The following is a 19,401-nucleotide window of genomic DNA, read 5'->3' as shown; positions in this document are numbered from 1 at the left end:
TGGGCAGTGTTAGTGTGTTATTGTGTTCTGGGCAGTGTTAGTGTGTTAGTGTGTTAGTGTGTTCTGGGCAGTGTTAGTGTGTTAGTGTGTTAGTGTGTTCTGGGCAGTGTTACTGTGTTAGTGTGTTCTGATCAGTGTTACTGTGTTAGTGTGTTAGTGTGTTAGTGTGTTCTGATCAGTGTTACTGTGTTAGTGTGTTCTGGGCAGTGTTACTGTGTTAGTGTGTTCTGGGCAGTGTTAGTGTGTTAGTGTGTTAGTGTGTTCTGGGCAGTGTTAGTGTGTTAGTGTGTTAGTGTGTTAGTGTGTTCTGGGCAGTGTTAGTGTGTTAGTGTGTTTTGGGCAGTGTTAGTGTGTTAGTGTGTTAGTGTGTTAGTGTGTTAGTGTGTTCTGGGCAGTGTTAGTGTGTTAGTGTGTTAGTGTGTTAGTGTGTTCTGGGCTGTGTTAGTGTGTTATTGTGTTCTGGACAGTGTTAGTGTGTTAGTGTGTTCTGGGCTGTGTTAGTGTGTTAGTGTGTTCTGGGCAGTGTTAGTGTGTTAGTGTGTTCTGGGCAGTGTTAGTGTGTTAGTTTGTTCCGGGCAGTATTAGTGTGTTAGTGTGTTCTGGGCAGTGTTAGTGTGTTAGTGTGTTAGTGTGTTCTGGGCAGTGTTAGTGTGTTCTGAGCGGTGTTACTGTGTTATTGTGTTCTGGGCAGTGTTAGTGTGTTAGTGTGTTCTGAGCAGTGTTACTGTGTTAGTGTGTTCTGATCAGTGTTACTGTGTTAGTGTGTTCTGATCAGTGTTAGTGTGTTAGTGTGTTAGTGTGTTAGTGTGTTAGTGTGTTAGTGTGTTCTGGGCAGTGTTAGTGTGTTCTGAGCGGTGTTACTGTGTTATTGTGTTCTGGGCAGTGTTAGTGTGTTAGTGTGTTCTGAGCAGTGTTACTGTGTTATTGTGTTCTGGGCAGTGTTAGTGTGTTAGTGTGTTCTGAGCAGTGTTACTGTGTTAGTGTGTTCTGGGCAGTGTTAGTGTGTTAGTGTGTTCTGATCAGTGTTACTGTGTTAGTGTGTTCTGGGCAGTGTTAGTGTGTTATTGTGTTCTGGGCTGTGTTAGTGTGTTATTGTGTTCTGGACAGTGTTAGTGTGTTCTGGACAGTGTTAGTGTGTTAGTGTGTTCTGGACAGTGTTAGTGTGTTAGTGTGTTCTGGACAGTGTTACTGTGTTAGTGTGTTCTGGACAGTGTTAGTGTGTTAGTGTGTTCTGTGCAGTGTTAGTGTGTTATTGTGTTCTGGACAGTGTTAGTGTGTTCTGGACAGTGTTAGTGTGTTAGTGTGTTCTGGACAGTGTTAGTGTGTTAGTGTGTTCTGGACAGTGTTACTGTGTTAGTGTGTTGTGGACAGTGTTAGTGTGTTAGTGTGTTAGTGTGGTCTGTGCAGTGTTAGTGTGTTAGTGTGTTCTGAGCAGTGTTAGTGTGTTAGTGTGTTCCGGGCAGTGTTAGTGTGTTAGTCTGTTCCGGGCAGTGTTAGTGTGTTAGTCTGTTCCGGGCAGTGTTAGTGTGTTAGTGTGTTCTGGGCAGTGTTAGTGTGTTAGTGTGTTCTGAGCAGTGTTAGTGTGTTAGTGTGTTCAGAGCAGTGTTAGTGTGTTAGTGTGTTCTGGGCAGTGTTAGTGTGTTAGTGTGTTAGTGTGTTCTGGGCAGTGTTAGTGTGTTAGTTTGTTCCGGGCAGTGTTAGTGTCTTAGTGTGTTCTGGGCTGTGTTAGTGTGTTAGTTTGTTCTGAGCAGTGTTAGTGTGTTAGTGTGTTAGTTTGTTCTGGGCTGTGTTAGTGTGTTAGTGTGTTCTGGGCAGTGTTAGTGTGTTAGTGTGTTCTGATCAGTGTTACTGTGTTAGTGTGTTCTGGGCAGTGTTAGTGTGTTAGTGTGTTCTGGGCAGCGTTAGTGTGTTAGTGTGTTCTGGGCAGTGTTAGTGTGTTAGTGTGTTAGTGTGTTCTGGGCAGTGTTAGTGTGTTAGTGTGTTAGTGTGTTCTGGGCAGTGTTAGTGTGTTAGTGTGTTCTGAGCAGTGTCAGTGTGTTAGTGTGTTCTGGGCTGTGTTAGTGTGTTAGTGTGTTCTGGGCAGTGTTAGTGTGTTAGTGTGTTCTGGACAGTGTTAGTGTGTTAGTGTGTTCTGGGCTGTGTTAGTGTGTTATTGTGTTCTGGACAGTGTTAGTGTGTTAGTGTGTTCTGGACAGTGTTAATGTGTTATTGTGTTCTGGACAGTGTTAGTGTGTTAGTGTGTTCTGGACAGTGTTAGTGTGCTAGTGTGTTCTGGACAGTGTTAGTGTGTTAGTGTGTTCTGTGCAGTGTTAGTGTGTTAGTGTGTTCTGAGCAGTGTTAGTGTGTTAGTGTGTTCCGGGCAGTGTTAGTGTGTTAGTGTGTTCTGGGCAGTGTTAGTGTGTTGGTGTGTTCTGGGCAGTGTTAGTGTGTTAGTGTGTTAGTGTGTTCTGAGCAGTGTTACTGTGTTAGTGTGTTAGTGTGTTCTGAGCAGTGTTAGTGTGTTAGTGTGTTAGTGTGTTAGTGTGTTCTGAGCAGTGTTACTGTGTTAGTGTGTTAGTGTGTTAGTGTGTTCTGAGCACTGTTATTGTGTTAGTGTGTTAGTGTGTTCTGAGCAGTGTTAGTGTGTTCTGAGCAGTGTTACTGTGTTAGTGTGTTCTGGGCAGTGTTAGTGTGTTAGTGTGTTCTGATCAGTGTTACTGTGTTAGTGTGTTCTGGGCTGTGTTAGTGTGTTAGTGTGTTCTGGGCAGTGTTACTGTGTTAGTGTGTTCTGGGCTGTGTTACTGTGTTAGTGTGTTCTGGGCAGTGTTACTGTGTTAGTGTGTTCTGATCAGTGTTACTGTGTTAGTGTGTTCTGATCAGTGTTACTGTGTTAGTGTGTTCTGGGCAGTGTTAGTGTGTTATTGTGTTCTGGGCAGTGTTCGTGTGTTATTGTGTTCTGGGCTGTGTTAGTGTGTTATTGTGTTCTGGACAGTGTTAGTGTGTTCTGGACAGTGTTAGTGTGTTAGTGTGTTCTGGGCAGTGTTAGTGTGTTAGTTTGTTCCGGGCAGTGTTAGTGTCTTAGTGTGTTCTGGGCTGTGTTAGTGTGTTAGTTTGTTCTGAGCAGTGTTAGTGTGTTAGTGTGTTAGTTTGTTCTGGGCTGTGTTAGTGTGTTAGTGTGTTCTGATCAGTGTTACTGTGTTAGTGTGTTCTGGGCAGTGTTACTCTGTTATTGTGTTCTGGGTAGTGTTAGTGTGTTATTGTGTTCTGGGCAGTGTTAGTGTGTTAGTGTGTTCTGGGCAGCGTTAGTGTGTTAGTGTGTTCTGGGCAGTGTTAGTGTGTTAGTGTGTTATTGTGTTCTGGGCAGTGTTAGTGTGTTAGTGTGTTCTGGGCAGCGTTAGTGTGTTAGTGTGTTAGTGTGTTCTGGGCAGTGTTAGTGTGTTAGTGTGTTAGTGTGTTCTGGGCAGTGTTAGTGTGTTAGTGTGTTAGTGTGTTCTGGGCAGTGTTAGTGTGTTAGTGTGTTCTGAGCAGTGTTAGTGTGTTAGTGTGTTCTGGGCTGTGTTAGTGTGTTAGTGTGTTCTGGGCAGTGTTAGTGTGTTAGTGTGTTCTGGACAGTGTTAGTGTGTTCTGAGCAGTGTTAGTGTGTTAGTGTGTTCTGGGCTGTGTTAGTGTGTTAGTGTGTTCTGGGCTGTGTTAGTGTGTTAGTGTGTTCTGGGCAGTGTTAGTGTGTTAGTGTGTTCTGGGCAGTGTTAGTGTGTTGGTATGTTCTGGGCAGTTTTAGTGTGTTAGTGTGTTCTGGGCAGTGTTAGTGTGTTAGTGTGTTCTGGGCAGTGTTAGTGTGTTAGTGTGTTCTGGGCAGTGTTAGTGTGTTAGTGTGTTCTGGGCAGTGTTAGTGTGTTGTTGTGTTCTGGACAGTGTTAGTGTGTTGGTGTGTTCTGGGCAGTGTTAGTGTGTTAGTGTGTTCTGGGCAGTGTTAGTGTGTTAGTGTGTTCTGGGCAGTGTTAGTGTGTTCTGGGCAGTGTTAGTGTGTTAGTGTGTTCTGGGCAGTGTTAGTGTGTCAGTGTGCTAGTGTGTTCTGGGCAGTGTTAGTGTGTTAGTGTGTTCTGGGCAGTGTTAGTGTGTTGGTGTGTTCTGGGCAGTGTTAGTGTGTTAGTGTTTTCTGGGCAGTGTTAGTGTGTTAGTGTGTTCTGAGCAGTGTTAGTGTGTTAGTGTGTTAGTGTGTTCTGGGCAGTGTTACTGTGTTAGTGTGTTCTGGACAGTGTTAGTGTGTTAGTGTGTTCTGGGCAGTGTTAGTGTGTTACTGTGTTAGTGTGTTAGTGTTTTCTGGGCAGTGTTAGTGTGTTAGTGTGTTCTGGGCAGTGTTAGTGTGTTAGTGTGTTCTGGGCAGTGTTAGTGTGTTAGTGTGTTCTGGGCAGTGTTAGTGTGTTAGTGTGTTAGTGTGTTAGTGTTTTAGTGTTTTCTGGGCAGTGTTAGTGTGTTAGTGTGTTCTGGGCAGTGTTAGTGTGTTAGTGTGTTAGTGTTTTCTGGGCAGTGTTAGTGTGTTAGTGTGTTCTGAGCAGTGTTAGTGTGTTAGTGTGTTCTGGGCAGTGTTAGTGTGTTAGTGTGTTCTGGGCAGTGTTAGTGTGTTAGTCTGTTCTGGGCAGTGTTAGTGTGTTAGTGTGTTAGTGTGTTCTGGGCAGTGTTAGTGTGTTAATGTGTTCTGGGCAGTGTTAGTGTGTTGGTGTGTTCTGGGCAGTGTTAGTGTGTTAGTGTTTTCTGGGCAGTGTTAGTGTGTTAGTGTTTTCTGAGCAGTGTTAGTGTGTTAGTGTGTTCTGGGCAGTGTTAGTGTGTTGGTGTGTTCTGGGCAGTGTTAGTGTGTTAGTGTTTTCTGGGCAGTGTTTGTGTGTTAGTGTGTTAGTGTGTTAGTGTGTTCTGAGCAGTGTTAGTGTGTTAGTGTGTTCTGGGCAGTGTTAGTGTGTTAGTGTGTTATTGTGTTCTGGGCAGTGTTAGTGTGTTAGTGTGTTAGTGTGTTCTGGGCAGTGTTAGTGTGTTAGTGTGTTAGTGTGTTCTGGGCAGTGTTAGTGTGTTAGTGTGTTAGTGTGTTCTGGGCAGTGTTAGTGTGTTAGTGTGTTAGTGTGTTCTGGGCAGTGTTAGTGTGTTAGTGTGTTCTGGGCAGTGTTAGTGTGTTAGTGTGTTATTGTGTTCTGGGCAGTGTTAGTGTGTTAGTGTGTTAGTGTGTTCTGGGCAGTGTTAGTGTGTTAGTGTGTTAGTGTGTTCTGGGCAGTGCAGGAGACACACAGTTTGTGTGTTGCTGTAGGTTCAGCAGTAGAGCCTTGTGCTGTTAGCACCTGTATTTTGTAAACAATATTTTATTTTATTTTTCCCCCTTTTTCTCCCCAATTACCCCACTCTTCCGAGCCCTCCCGGTCTCTGCAACCCCCCCCCCTCCGCTGATCCGGGGAGGGCTGCAGATTACCACGTCTCCTGCCATACATTTGGAGTCAGCAGCCGCTTCTTTTCACCTGACAGTGGGGAGTTTCACCAGGGGCACGTAGCATGTCGGAGGATCACACTATGCCTCCCAGTTCCCCTCCTCCCGAACAGGTGCCCCAACCAACCAGAGGAGGCAGTAGTGCAGCGACCAGGATGGCCAATTGTGTCTGTAGGGCCGCCCGATCAACCAGCGGTAACACAGGGATTCGAACCAGCGATCCCGTGTTGGTAGGCAACGGAATAGACTGCTATACTATCCGGAGGCGCTTGTTTATGATATTTAACGGGGTGTGATTGAATGGCACAACCTCCAGTCCGAGTCCCATTTCCCTTCTTTGTGTTTTCTTCCAGCTCCACACTCAGCACGTTGTTGCAGATGTTTTGAAATGATAGGTCAGGTTTTACACGAGAAACATCTACAACACGGGTATCATCTACAACACGGGTATCATCTACAACATGGGTATCATCTACAACATGGGTATCATCTACAAGACGGGTAACATCTACAACACGGGTATCATCTACAACACGGGTAACATCTACAACACGGGTATCATCTACAAGACGGGTAACATCTACAACACGGGTATCATCTACAACACGGGTATCATCTACAACACGGGTATCATCTACAACACGGGTAACATCTACAACACGGGTATCATCTACAACACGGGTATCATCTACAACATGGGAAACATCTACAACATGGGAAACATCTATAACACGGGTAACATGTACAACACGGGTATCATCTACAACACGGGTATCATCTACAACACGGGTATCATCTACAACATGGGAAACATCTACAACATGGGAAACATCTACAACACGGGTAACATCTACAAGACGGGTATCATCTACAACACGGGTATCATCTACAACACGGGTAACATCTACAACACGGGTATCATCTACAACATGGGAAACATCTACAACACGGGTATCATCTACAACACGGGTAACATCTACAACACGGGTATCATCTACAACATGGGAAACATCTACAACACGGGTATCATCTACAACATGGGAAACATCTACAACACGGGTATCATCTACAACACGGGTATCATCTACAAGACGGGTATCATCTACAACACGGGTATCATCTACAACACGGGTATCATCTACAACACGGGTATCATCTACAAGACGGGTATCATCTACAACACGGGTATCATCTACAACACGGGTAATATGTACAACACGGGTATCATCTACAACACGGGTAACATCTACAACACGGGTATCATCTACAACACGGGTATCATCTACAACACGGGTAACATCTACAACACGGGTAACATCTACAACACGGGTATCATCTACAACACGGGTATCATCTACAACACGGGTATCATCTACAACATGGGTAACATCTACAACACGGGTATCATCTACAACACGGGTATCATCTACAACATGGGAAACATCTACAACACGGGTATCATCTACAACACGGGTATCATCTACAAGACGGGTATCATCTACAACACGGGTAATATCTACAACATGGGTAATATGTACAACACGGGTATCATCTACAACACGGGTAACATCTACAAGACGGGAAACGTCTACAAGACGGGTAACATCTACAACACGGGTATCATCTACAACACGGGTATCATCGACAAGACGGGTAACATCTACAACACGGGTATCATCTACAACATGGGTAACATCTACAACACGGGTAACATCTACAAGACGGGTATCATCTACAACATGGGTATCATCTACAAGACGGGTAACATCTACAAGACGGGTAACATCTACAAGACGGATAACATCTACAACACGGGTATCATCTACAACATGGGTAAGATCTACAAGACGGATAACATCTACAACACGGGTATCATCTACAAGACGGGTAACATCTACAAGACGGATAACATCTACAACACGGGTAACATCTACAAGACGGGTAACATCTACAAGACGGGTAACATCTACAAGACGGGAAACATCTACAAGACGGATAACATCTACAACAAGGGTATCATCTACAAGACGGGTAACATCTACAAGACGGGAAACATCTACAAGACGGGTAACATCTACAACAAGGGTATCATCTACAAGACGGGAAACATCTACAAGACGGGTATCATCTACAAGATGAGTAACATCTACAACACGGGTATCATCTACAACATGGGTAACATCTACAACATGGGTATCATCTACAACATGGGAAACATCTACAAGATGGGAAACATCTACAAGACGGGTATCATCTACAACACGGGTATCATCTACAACATGGGTAACATCTACAACATGGGTATCATCTACAACATGGGAAACATCTACAAGACGGGTATCATCTACAACATGGGAAACATCTACAAGACGGGTATCATCTACAACATGGGAAACATCTACAAGGTGGGAAACATCTACAAGATGGGAAACATCTACAACACGGGTAAGATCTACAACGCGGGTATCATCTACAACATGGGTATCATCTACAAGACGGGTATCATCTACAAGACGGGTAACATCTACAACACGGGTATCATCTACAACACGGGTATCATCTACAACATGGGTAAGATCTACAAGACGGATAACATCAACAACACGGGTATCATCTACAAGACGGGTAACATCTACAAGACGGATAACATCTACAACGCGGGTATCATCTACAACATGGGTATCATCTACAAGACGGGTAACATCTACAAGACGGGTAACATCTACAAGACGGATAACATCTACAACACGGGTATCATCTGCAACATGGGTAAGATCTACAAGACGGATAACATCAACAACACGGGTATCATCTACAAGACGGGTAACATCTACAAGACGGATAACATCTACAACACGGGTAACATCTACAAGACGGGAAACATCTACAAGACGGGTAACATCTACAACAAGGGTATCATCTACAACACGGGTAACATCTACAACAAGGGTATCATCTACAACACGGGTATCATCTACAACACGGGTATCATCTACAACACGGGTATCATCTACAACATGGGTATCATCTACAACATGGGAAACATCTACAAGATGGGAAACATCTACAAGACGGGTATCATCTACAACATGGGTATCATCTACAACATGGGAAACATCTACAAGACGGGTATCATCTACAACATGGGTATCATCTACAACATGGGTAACATCTACAACAAGGGTATCATCTACAAGACGGGAAACATCTACAAGACGGGTATCATCTACAAGATGAGTAACATCTACAACACGGGTATCATCTACAAGATGGGAAACATCTACAACATGGGTATCATCTACAACATGGGAAACATCTACAAGATGGGAAACATCTACAAGACGGGTATCATCTACAACACGGGTATCATCTACAACATGGGAAACATCTACAAGACGGGTATCATCTACAACATGGGAAACATCTACAAGGTGGGTAACATCTACAACATGGGTATCATCTACAACATGGAAAACATCTACAAGACGGGTATCATCTACAACATGGGTAACATCTACAACACGGGTATCATCTACAACACGGGTATCATCTACAAGACGGGTATCATCTACAACATGGGAAACATCTACAACACGGGTATCATCTACAACACGGGTATCATCTACAAGACGGGTATCATCTACAACACGGGTAATATCTACAACATGGGTAATATGTACAACACGGGTATCATCTACAACACGGGTAACATCTACAAGACGGGAAACGTCTACAAGACGGGTAACATCTACAACACGGGTATAATCTACAACAGGTATCTTCTACAAGATGGGTAACATCTACAACAGGGTATGCTACAAGCATGGGTAACATCTACAACACGGGTAACATCTACAAGACGGGTATCATCATTACAACATGGGTAACATCTACAAGACGGGTATCATCTAAACAGGGTAACATCTACAAGACGGGAAACATCTTACATACACGGGTAAGATCTACAACACGGGTATCATCTACAACATGGGTATCATCTACAAGACGGATAACATCTACAAGACGGATAACATCTACAAGACGGGAAACATCTACAAGACGGGTATCATCTACAACACGGGTAACATCTACAGCACGGGTAACATCTACAACATGGGTAACATCTACAACACGGGTATCATCTACAACACGGGTATCATCTACAACATGGGTAACATGTACACCATGGGTAACATGTACACCATGGGTAACATATACAACACGGGTATCATCTACAACACGGGTAACATCTACACCATGGGTAACATCTACACCACGGGTAACATGTACAATCAGCCATCACGGATATCCCACCAATTAAACACATTGTGTTGACTACAGGACAAAACAGGACACATTGTGTTGACTGTACAGGACACGTTGTATTGATTGTACAGGACACGTTTTGTTGACTGTACAGGATATTTTGTGTTGATTTTACAGGACATGTTGTGTTGACTCTACAGGACACGTTGTGTTGATTGTACAGGACATTTTGTGTTGATTTTACAGGACAGGTTTTGTTGACTGTACAGGAGACGTTGTGTTGACTGCACAGGACATGTTGTGTTGATTGGACAGGACACGTTGTGTTGACTGCACAGGACATGTTGTGTTGATTGGACAGGACACGTTGTGTTGACTGTACAGGACATGTTGTGTTGATTGGACAGGGCATGTTGTGTTGATTGTACAGGACACGTTGTGTTGACTGTACAGGACATGTTGTGTTGACTCTACAGGACATGTTATGTTGACTCTACAGGACATGTTGTGTTGACTGTACAGGACACGTTGTGTTGACCATACAGGACACATTGTGTTGACTCTACAGGACCCGTTGTGTTGACTGTAGAGGACACATTGACACTCATACCACGTTCCTTCATCTGATGTCATTGCTGCCGTTATGACATCCAAGCATTCAACTTACTGTTCCTCTTGTGGATGGCACAGTGGCTGCAGAGTGTGTTACTGTGTTCACACGGGTCAGAGTGTGTTACTGTGTTCACACGGGTCAGAGTGTGTTACTGTGTTCACACGGGTCAGAGTGTGTTACTGTGTTCACACAGGTTCGCTTATGGTCCAGAGGCACACATTAAGACCAGCTAGCTAGCTAGCTAGCTAGCTGGTCTTAATGTGGCACAGATGTTCGTCCCAGCTCCTGGAATGTTGATTAGCTTGTCATTAGCAATGCAGACATCAGTGCTACTGACACACACCTTCTCATCACGTGAGGTGTGTGTCAGTCTGTCTGGTTTAGCTTGGTGAAAGGCATATTGTGGCATGGGTACTGATTGTGTTTCCTTGTGTGTCTGTGTCAGGGTAAGGCAGGGAGGCCCCATTTACACTGATTATGTGCAGCCGCCGGCCCCTGAGGCATACCTGCCGTGCACAGCGCTAATAAGATCGCACTATGCTAGGTGTGTGTGTTTGTTATAGCTCTGATTCGTGTGTGTGTGTGTGTTTGTGTTAGCATATATGTGCTCATTTATAATAACTATGGTGTAAGCACGTGTGTGTGGTGTGTGTGTGCATTTGTTTGTGTTTGTGTGTGAGAGAAGCAGGACTGTATTAAAATGTCTTGTCGACTCTTTCAGTAAGGCCCAGTTAAAGCGAGCAGCTGTTTTCTGACCTAGACGGTTATTCGGTCTCTCTCATAGGAGATGGTGAACTCTGACCCTTGTGTGAATGCCCCACCAGAGGAGACTGACCCCTCCCCTCCTCACGCAGGACAGCGCGGGCGTCGAAAACTGGAGCAACCTGAGAGGCCGTATGCACAATTTTCTACTCAACCTAAAACAGCATGACACTGAGTACACACACCAATCACACTGCCAGTTCCAAGTCCTGAAGACCGTTTTAGATTTTGCATGAATTGTCTTCGCTTGTAATATTGGAAACATCTCATTCAAAGTGCATGTGGCAGGATATGAAAACCACATGTCATTTACTGTTGGGTTGACAAATGATTGTTTACAGTTAAGGTTTCCTTATATATTTTAAAATCATTGTGGGCCAGTACAGCTCTGGAAAGGCCTCAGTTTTCCTATATACAGTGCACCCGGAAAGTATTCACACCCCTTCACTTTCCCCACATGTTGTTATGTTACAGCCTTATTCCAAAATGGATTAAATTCCTTTTTTTCCTCATCAATCTACAACACAATACCTCATAATGACAAAGTGAACAAGGTTTTGTAGACATTTTTGCAAATTTATTAAAAATAAAAAACTGAAATATTGCATGTACATAAGTATTCACACCCTTTGCTATGACACTCAAAATTGAGCTCAGGTTCATCCTGTTTCCACTGATCATCCTTGAGATCTTTCTACATCTTGATTGGAGTCCACCGTAGTAAATTCAATGGATGGGACATGATTTGGAAAGGCACACACCTGTCTATATAAGGTCCCACTGTTGACAGTGCATGTCAGACCAGAAACCAAGCCATGAGGTCAAAGGAATTGTCTGTGGATCTCTGAGGACAGGATTGTATCGAGGCACAGATCTGGGAAGGGTACAAAAAAATGTCTACAGCTTTGAAGGTCCCAAAGAGCACAGTGGTCTCCCATCATTCGTAAATGGAAGAAGTTTGGATCCACCAGGACTCTTCCTAGAGCTGGCCGCCCAGCCAAACTGAACAATCAGGGAGAAGGGCCTTGGTCAGGGAGGTGACCAAGAACCCGATGGTCACTCTGACAGAGCTCCAGCGTTCCCTCTGTGGAGATGGGAGAACCTTCAGAAGGACAACCATCTCTGCAGCACTCCACCAATCAGGCCTTTATGGTAGAGTGGCCAGACGGAAGCCTCTGCTTAGTAAAAGGCACATGACAGCCCGCTTGGAGTTTGCAGAAAGCACCTAAAGGACTCTCAGACCATGAGAAACAAGATTCTGTGGTCTGATGAAACCAAGATTGAACTCTTTGGCCTGAATGCCAAATGTCACGTCTGGAGGAAACCAGGCACCTCTCATCACCTTGCCAATACCAACCCTACAGTGAAGCAGGGTGGTGGCAGCATCATGCTGTGGGATGTTCTCAGCGGCAGGAACTGGGAGACTAGTCAGGATCGAGGGAAAGATGAATGGAGCAAAAGTACAGGGAGATCCTTGATGAAAACCTGCTCCAGAGCACTCAGGACCTCAGACTGGGGGCGAAGGTTTACCTTTGCAACATGACAACGACCCTACACACACAGCCAAGACAACGAAGGAGTGGCTTCGGGACAAGTCTGTGAATGTCCTTGGGTGGCCCAGCCAGAGCCCAGACTTGAACCCATTGAACATCTCTGGAAAGACCTGAAAATAGCTGTGCAGCGACGCTCCCCATCTAACCTTACAGAGCTCGAGAGGATCTGCAGAGAAGAATGGGAGAGGATCTGCAGAGAAGAATGGGAGAAATACCCCAAATATAGGTGTGCTAAGCTTGTAGCTTCATACCCAAGAAGACTTGAGGCTGTAATCGCTGCCAAGGGTGCCTCAACCAAGTACTGAGTAAAGGGTGTGAATACTTATGTACATGCAATATTTCAGTTTTTTATTTTTAATAAATTTGCAAAAATTTCTACAAAACCTTTTTCGCTTTGCTATTATGGGGTATTGTGTGTAGATTGATGAAAAAAAAGGAATTTAATCCATTTTGGAATAAGGCTGTAACATAACAAAATGTGGGGAAAGTGAAGGGGTGTGAATACTTTCCGGATGCACTGTATGTATACACACACTCACACACACACACACACACACACACACACACACACACACACGAGAATAAAGAGAAAGCGATGGCAAAGGTAAAGGAAAAGGCGTATGGTGAGTTGTATGACAGATTAGACACTAAGGAAGGAGAAAAGGACTTGCACCGATTGGCTAGATAGAGGGTCCGAGCTGCAAAGGATGTGCAGCAAGTTAGGGCGATCAAGGATAGAGATGGAAATGTGCTGACAAGCGAGGAGAGTGTGCTGAGAAGGTGGAAGGAGTACTTTGAGGGGCTGATGAATGAAGAAAATGAGAGAGAGAGAGCAGGTTGGATGATGTGGGGATAGTGAATCAGGAAGTTCAGCGGATTAGCAAGGAGGAAGTGAGGGCAGCTATGAAGAGGATGAAGAGTGGAAAGGCAGTTGGTCCTGATGACATACCTGTGGAGGCATGGAGATGTTTAGGAGAGATGGCAGTGGGGTTTTTAACTAGATTGTTTAACACAATCCTAGAAAGTGAGAGGATGCCTGAGGAGTGGAGAAGAAGCATACTGGTACTGATTTTCAAGAACCAGGGCGATGTGCAGAACTGTAACAACTACAGAGGTATAAAGTTGATCAGCCACAGCATGAAGATTTGGGAAAGAGTAATAGAAGCTAGGTTAAGAGGAGGAGAGGTGGTGATCAGCAGCAGCAGTATGGTTTCATGCCATGAAAGAGCACCACAGATGTGATGTTTGCTTTGAGAATGTTGATGGAGAAGTATAGAGAAGGCCAGAAGGAGTTGCATTGTGTCTTTGTAGATTTAGAGAAAGCTTATGACAGAGTACCGAGAGAGGAGGTGTGGTATTGTATGAGGAAGTCAGGAGTGGCAGAGAAGTATGTAGGAGTGGTGCAGGATATGTATGAGGGAAGTGTGACAATGGTGAGGTGTGCAAGGTTTGAATGACAGATGGGTTCAAGGTGGAGGTGGGATTACATCAAGGATCGGTTCTGAGCCCTTTCTTGTTTGCAGTGGCACTGAGGAAAAGACAGGACGTGGAGCTGGAGGTGGCAGAGATGAAGATGATAAGATTTTCACTAGGAGTGATGAAGAAGGACAGGATTAGGAACGAGTATATTAGAGGGACAGCTCAGGTTGGACGGTTTGGAGACAAAGCAAGAGAGACAAGATTGAGATGGTTTGGACATGTGTGGAGGAGAGATGCTGGGTATATTGGGAGAAGGATGCTGAATATGGAGCTGCCAGGGAAGAGGAGAAGAGGAAGGCCAAAGAGGAGGTTTATTGAAATGTTGGAGGGCTTTTATGTGGTTGGTGTGACAGAGGAAGATGCAGAGGACAGAAAGAAATGAAAGATCCACTGTCGTGCCCCCTAAAGGGAGCAGTCGAAATAAGAATACACACACACACACACACACACACACACACACACACACACACACACACACACACACACATATATATATATAAATATATACACACACACACACATATATATATATATAAATATATACACACACACACACACACACACACACACACACACATATATACACACACACACACACACACACATATATGTGTGTAATCCAGTGAGTCAAGTAAATTCTTTATGAGACAGTACAAGCAATCATCAGCTGTCAATAAAGCTACTCGGGAAAGTTTTTTGAAACCACTTGACTCACTGGATTATTTTGCTCCTTATTTGTTGAGCACTTTCCCTTCTGTTGAGTGTTTCTTTTAACAAAGTTATATATATATATATATATATATATATATATATATATATATATATATATATATATATATATATATATATATATATATCCATCCATTGTCTTAACCGCTTATCCTGCTCTCAGGGTCGCGGGGGTGCTGAAGCCTATTCTAGCAGTCGTTGGGCGGCAGGCGGGGAGACACCCTGGACAGACCGCCAGGCCATCACAGGGCCGACACCCACACACACATTCATTCCTAGGGACAATTTAGTACGACTGAGTCACCTGACCTACATGTCTTTGAACTGTGGGAGGAAACCGGAGCCCCCGGAGAAACCCATGCAGACACGGGGAGAACATGCAAACTCCACACAGAGGATGGCCCAGGATGACCCACCAAGGTTGGACTACCCCGGAGCTCGAACCCAGGACCTTTTTGCTGTGAGACGACTGCACTAACCACTGTGCCACCCTGTGTGTGTGTGTGTGTGTGTGTGTTGTGTGTGTGTGTGTGTGTGTGTGTGTGTGTGTGTGTGTGTGTGTGTGTGTGTGTGTGTGTGTGTGTGTGCAATATCTCGACTGCCACCACAGCAGAGACCAACAAGCTTGTATATGCCACTGCAACCGTAATCCTGGAGATGCTTGAGTACAGGATTAAGAACTAAGGTCACCAACATTACCCTCCATGGAAGAGAAGGCTGGAAGCCAAGATCAGAGCAGTACAAGAAATGCAAGCCAGTTAACAGAGGTGCAAAAAGGTGTGATGAAAGACAGGCCCTGGTTGAAGTACAGTAAGATATCCATAAGTAAGGCCCTGGAAACTGCCAAACAACGCCTTACAGCTCTGGCTGCCAGGCTGAAGAGATACACTAGAGAAGCAGAAGCCAAAAGAGTAAATGGTCTGTTTCTCAAAGAACCATCCAAAGTGTACTCCCAGCAGCAAAGTAACAAGGGAACAACATCAGACCCACCCAGAGCAGAGACTGCGCAATACTAGAAGGATATATGGGAAAAGGAGGCATCACACAACACTGATGCAAGAGCAGACCACAGCACTGTCCCAGAACAAGAACTAGTTGTCACAGTGGCCGACAACCAACGACGAGTCTCAAGCATGATTAACATGATTCACACCTACTGGCTGAAGATGCTAACAGCACTCCTTAAATGGCTGGCAACACAGATGAACTAGCTGCTTACATCAGGGTGTCAACCCGATTGGCTAACAAGGGAGAATAATACAGATCATGAAGGATCCCCACAAAGGTAAAAAAACCTTCAAACTACTGGCTGATAACCTCCCTCTCCACAACACAATATGGAAGATCCTGTCAGTCATCATAGCAGCTAAGCTGAATGGGCTCATGAGTCAATACATGAGCGAAACTCAGAAAGGAGTTGGGAACAACACCAGAGGGTCAAAGCATCAGCTACTGGTTGATAGAAGAGCATTCACCAAAGACTCTAAGACCAGACTGACCAACCTCAGCACAGCCTAGACTGACTTCAAGAAAGCCTACAATTCAATGACCCACAAAGTGTTACAGGAGTTCTTGGCACTATACAAAGCAAACAGGACACTAATAGCCTTCATCAAGAACTCAGTGCAGCTGTGGAAAACAACACTAGAGGCCAACTCAAAGATAATCACACAGGTAACCATCAAATGTGGCACTTACCATGGCGATGCACTATCCCTGCTGCTGTTCTGCATAGGTCTGAACCCCCTCAGTTAGATTATCACAAAGAATGGAAAAGGATACAGGTTCATAAGTGGAGTTACCATCAGCCACCTCCTATACCTGGATGAAATCAAGCTGTGTGCCAGGAATGAGCGAGACATTGACTCGCTGATCCACCTCACCAGGATCTACAGCGTTGGGATGTCATTCGGACTGGACAAGTGCAGTCGAATGGTAGTAAAAAGAGAAGGTGGCGAGGACTGAAAGGACTGAATTACTAGGTGGCAGGATAACAGACATACAGGACAGTTACAAGTACCTTGGTATTCCACAGGCAAATGGAAACCATAAGGAGGCAGCAAGGAGGTCAGCTACAGCCAAATACCTCCAGAGAGTGAGACAGGTCCTGGGGAGCCAGCTCAATGGGAAGAATAAGATCCAAGCCATCAACACATAGGCCCTACCAGTCATCAGATAACCAGCTGGACTAATAAGCTGGCCAAAGGATGAGGTAAAGGCCACAGATATCAGGACAAGGAAACCCCTCACAGTGCATGGAGGGTTCCACCTGAAGTCCAGTGGCCTGGGACTGTACGATAAACAAAAAGATGGGGGTCGAGGATTAGTGAGAGTCAGTGAATGACATTATCGAAGATGAAAGGACGAACATCCATGAGTACATCAGAAAGAGCCCCCCCCCCCCCCCAGGGCGAACTGCTGAGTGAATACCTCAGGCAGCAGAAGACAGAATGTGGAGGAAGAAGAGGAGGTACGATGGAAGACCACGCCTCTCCATGGAATGTACCAATGACAGAGAGAAGACATGGCTGATAGAGAAATCCCACTAGTGGCTAGCAAAGGCTCGACTGAAGGACAGCACAGAGGCTGTGATCATTGCAGCACAAGACCAGGCACTTAGCACCAGATCGGTTGAGGCAGTGGTCTACCACACCAGAAAAGACCCATGTGCAGGCTGTGTAAAGACACCCCTGAGAAAATCTAGCACTTAGTAACAGGATGTAAAATGCTAGCTGGGAAAGCATACACTGAAAGGCATAACCAAGTGGCTGGGTATAGGAATATCTGTACTGAATATAGCCGGGAAGTCTCCAAGTCCAAATGGGAGACACCGCCAAAGGTGGTTGAGAATGGCAGAGCTAAAGTACTGTAGGACTTCAAGTTCCAGGCTGACAAGCAGGTGCTGGCTAACCAACCAGACATTGTGATGGTTGATGAAGAACAGAAGACAGCAGTAGTGACTGATGTAGCAATCTCAAGCGATGGTAACATCAGTAAGAAAGAGCACGAGAAGCTAGAGAAATGCATAGGTCTGAAGGAAGAACTAGAGCGAATGTGGAAGATGAAATCTACAGTTGTCCCAGTGGTAATAGGAGCACTAGGGGCTGTGACCCCCAAACTGGGAGAGTGGCTCCAGCAGATTTCAGGAACAACATCTGAGGTCTCTGTCCAGAAGAGTGCGGTCCTAGGGACAGCTAAGATACTGTGCAGAACCCTCAAACTCCCATTTGTTATTTAGATATAGGAGAAAAGGGATGAAAAGCTAAAACTTACCAGCCGTTTTGTTGAATACTTGCAAATCGCTGATTTTTCTTAACTTAGTTTTCTCATCTTCCAGATGAACCAGATGACAGGACCTGTGACTCTCCCAAAGAGGTATGGAAAACAGTTGTGTTTTCCCAAAGTGTTCTGTGTTGAAGCCTTTTTACCCCACAGCATCAACAGTAATTTTCCACTGTCAGATTTTAGGTAAAGCTAACAGTAATGTAAATAATGTAAATAATAAATTAAATGCCACTGCTATTTTACAAGTATGTGTTTATGTGCATGCATGCACTCGCATGTGTGTGTGTGTGCAGTGTGAGGGTGGAAGGCTGAGGAGAAGACCAGTTCCCAGAGTGACTTTCCAGGCAGGAGACCCCTACTACATCAGCAGGAGACAGAGAGATGAATGGCTCAGTCGCTGGAAGATAGAGGTGGGGGAGGACATGTATCACAACAAATATTACATCTTAGGAGAGAAATTCCCAGAGAACGAGTAGTAGTGCATGTGTGTATGTTAGAGCTAGAGAAGACAGGGAGGTAACGTGTATGCAGCAGGTCAGGAATAAGCAACAGGCAGACAGACAAACTCACTCGAAGTGAGAATTTTAGAAATTATGAGAGAGTGACGGTAATGGTCATAAATATGGTAGTGATCATAAATCAGATCAGGAGTCTCCATGGACTATGATGTTTGCGGATGACATTGTGATCTGTGGTGAGAGTAGGGTGCAGGTTGAGGAGAGCCTGGAGAGGTGGAGGTATGCACTGGAGAGAAGAGGAATGAAAGTCAGTAGGAGCAAGACGGAATACCTATGCGTGAATGAGAGGGAGGACAGTGGAATGGTCAGGATGCAAGGAGTGGAGGTGACGAAGGCATATGAGTTTAAATACTTGGGGTCAACTGTCCAAAGTAACGGGGAGTGCAGGAGAGAGGTGGAGAAGAGAGTGCAGGCAGGGTGGAGTGGGTGGAGAAGAGTGTCAGGAGTGATTTGCGACAGAAGGGTACCAGCAAGAGTTAAAGGGAAGGTTAACAAGATGGTTGTGAGACCAGCTATGTTATATGGTTTGGAGACAGTGGCGCTGATGAAAAGACAGGAGGAGGAGCTGGAGGTGGCAGAGGTGAAGATGATAAGATTTTCCCTGGGAGTGATGAAGAAGAACAGGATTAGGAAGGAGTATATTAGAGGGACAGCTCAGGTTGGACGGTTAGGAGACAAAGCAAGAGAGACAAGATTGAGATGGCTTGGACATGTGTGGAGGAGAGATGCTGGGTATACTGGGAGAAGGAT

The 19,401-nt window shown here is 44.9% G+C and overlaps 1 protein-coding gene across 1 annotated transcript in view; it reads left to right on the top strand.

Annotated features, from left to right (window-relative positions):
- The window catches only part of LOC130125486 (DNA (cytosine-5)-methyltransferase 3A-like), a 204,094-nt gene that overhangs the window by 63,782 nt on the left and 120,911 nt on the right, over window positions 1-19,401 (top strand). Inside the window, exons 4-6 of the mRNA XM_056295062.1 lie at window positions 11,110-11,185; window positions 18,186-18,223; window positions 18,427-18,543. Coding sequence (XP_056151037.1) covers window positions 11,110-11,185; window positions 18,186-18,223; window positions 18,427-18,543 — 231 coding nt within the window. The remainder of the gene's footprint in view (window positions 1-11,109; window positions 11,186-18,185; window positions 18,224-18,426; window positions 18,544-19,401) is intronic.

The sequence above is a fragment of the Lampris incognitus genome, chromosome 15 (assembly GCF_029633865.1).
Source record: "Lampris incognitus isolate fLamInc1 chromosome 15, fLamInc1.hap2, whole genome shotgun sequence".
Classification (NCBI taxonomy): domain Eukaryota; kingdom Metazoa; phylum Chordata; class Actinopteri; order Lampriformes; family Lampridae; genus Lampris; species Lampris incognitus.
The sequence above is the reverse complement of the archived record's forward strand: the minus strand, read 5'-3'. Positions and strand labels throughout refer to the sequence as shown.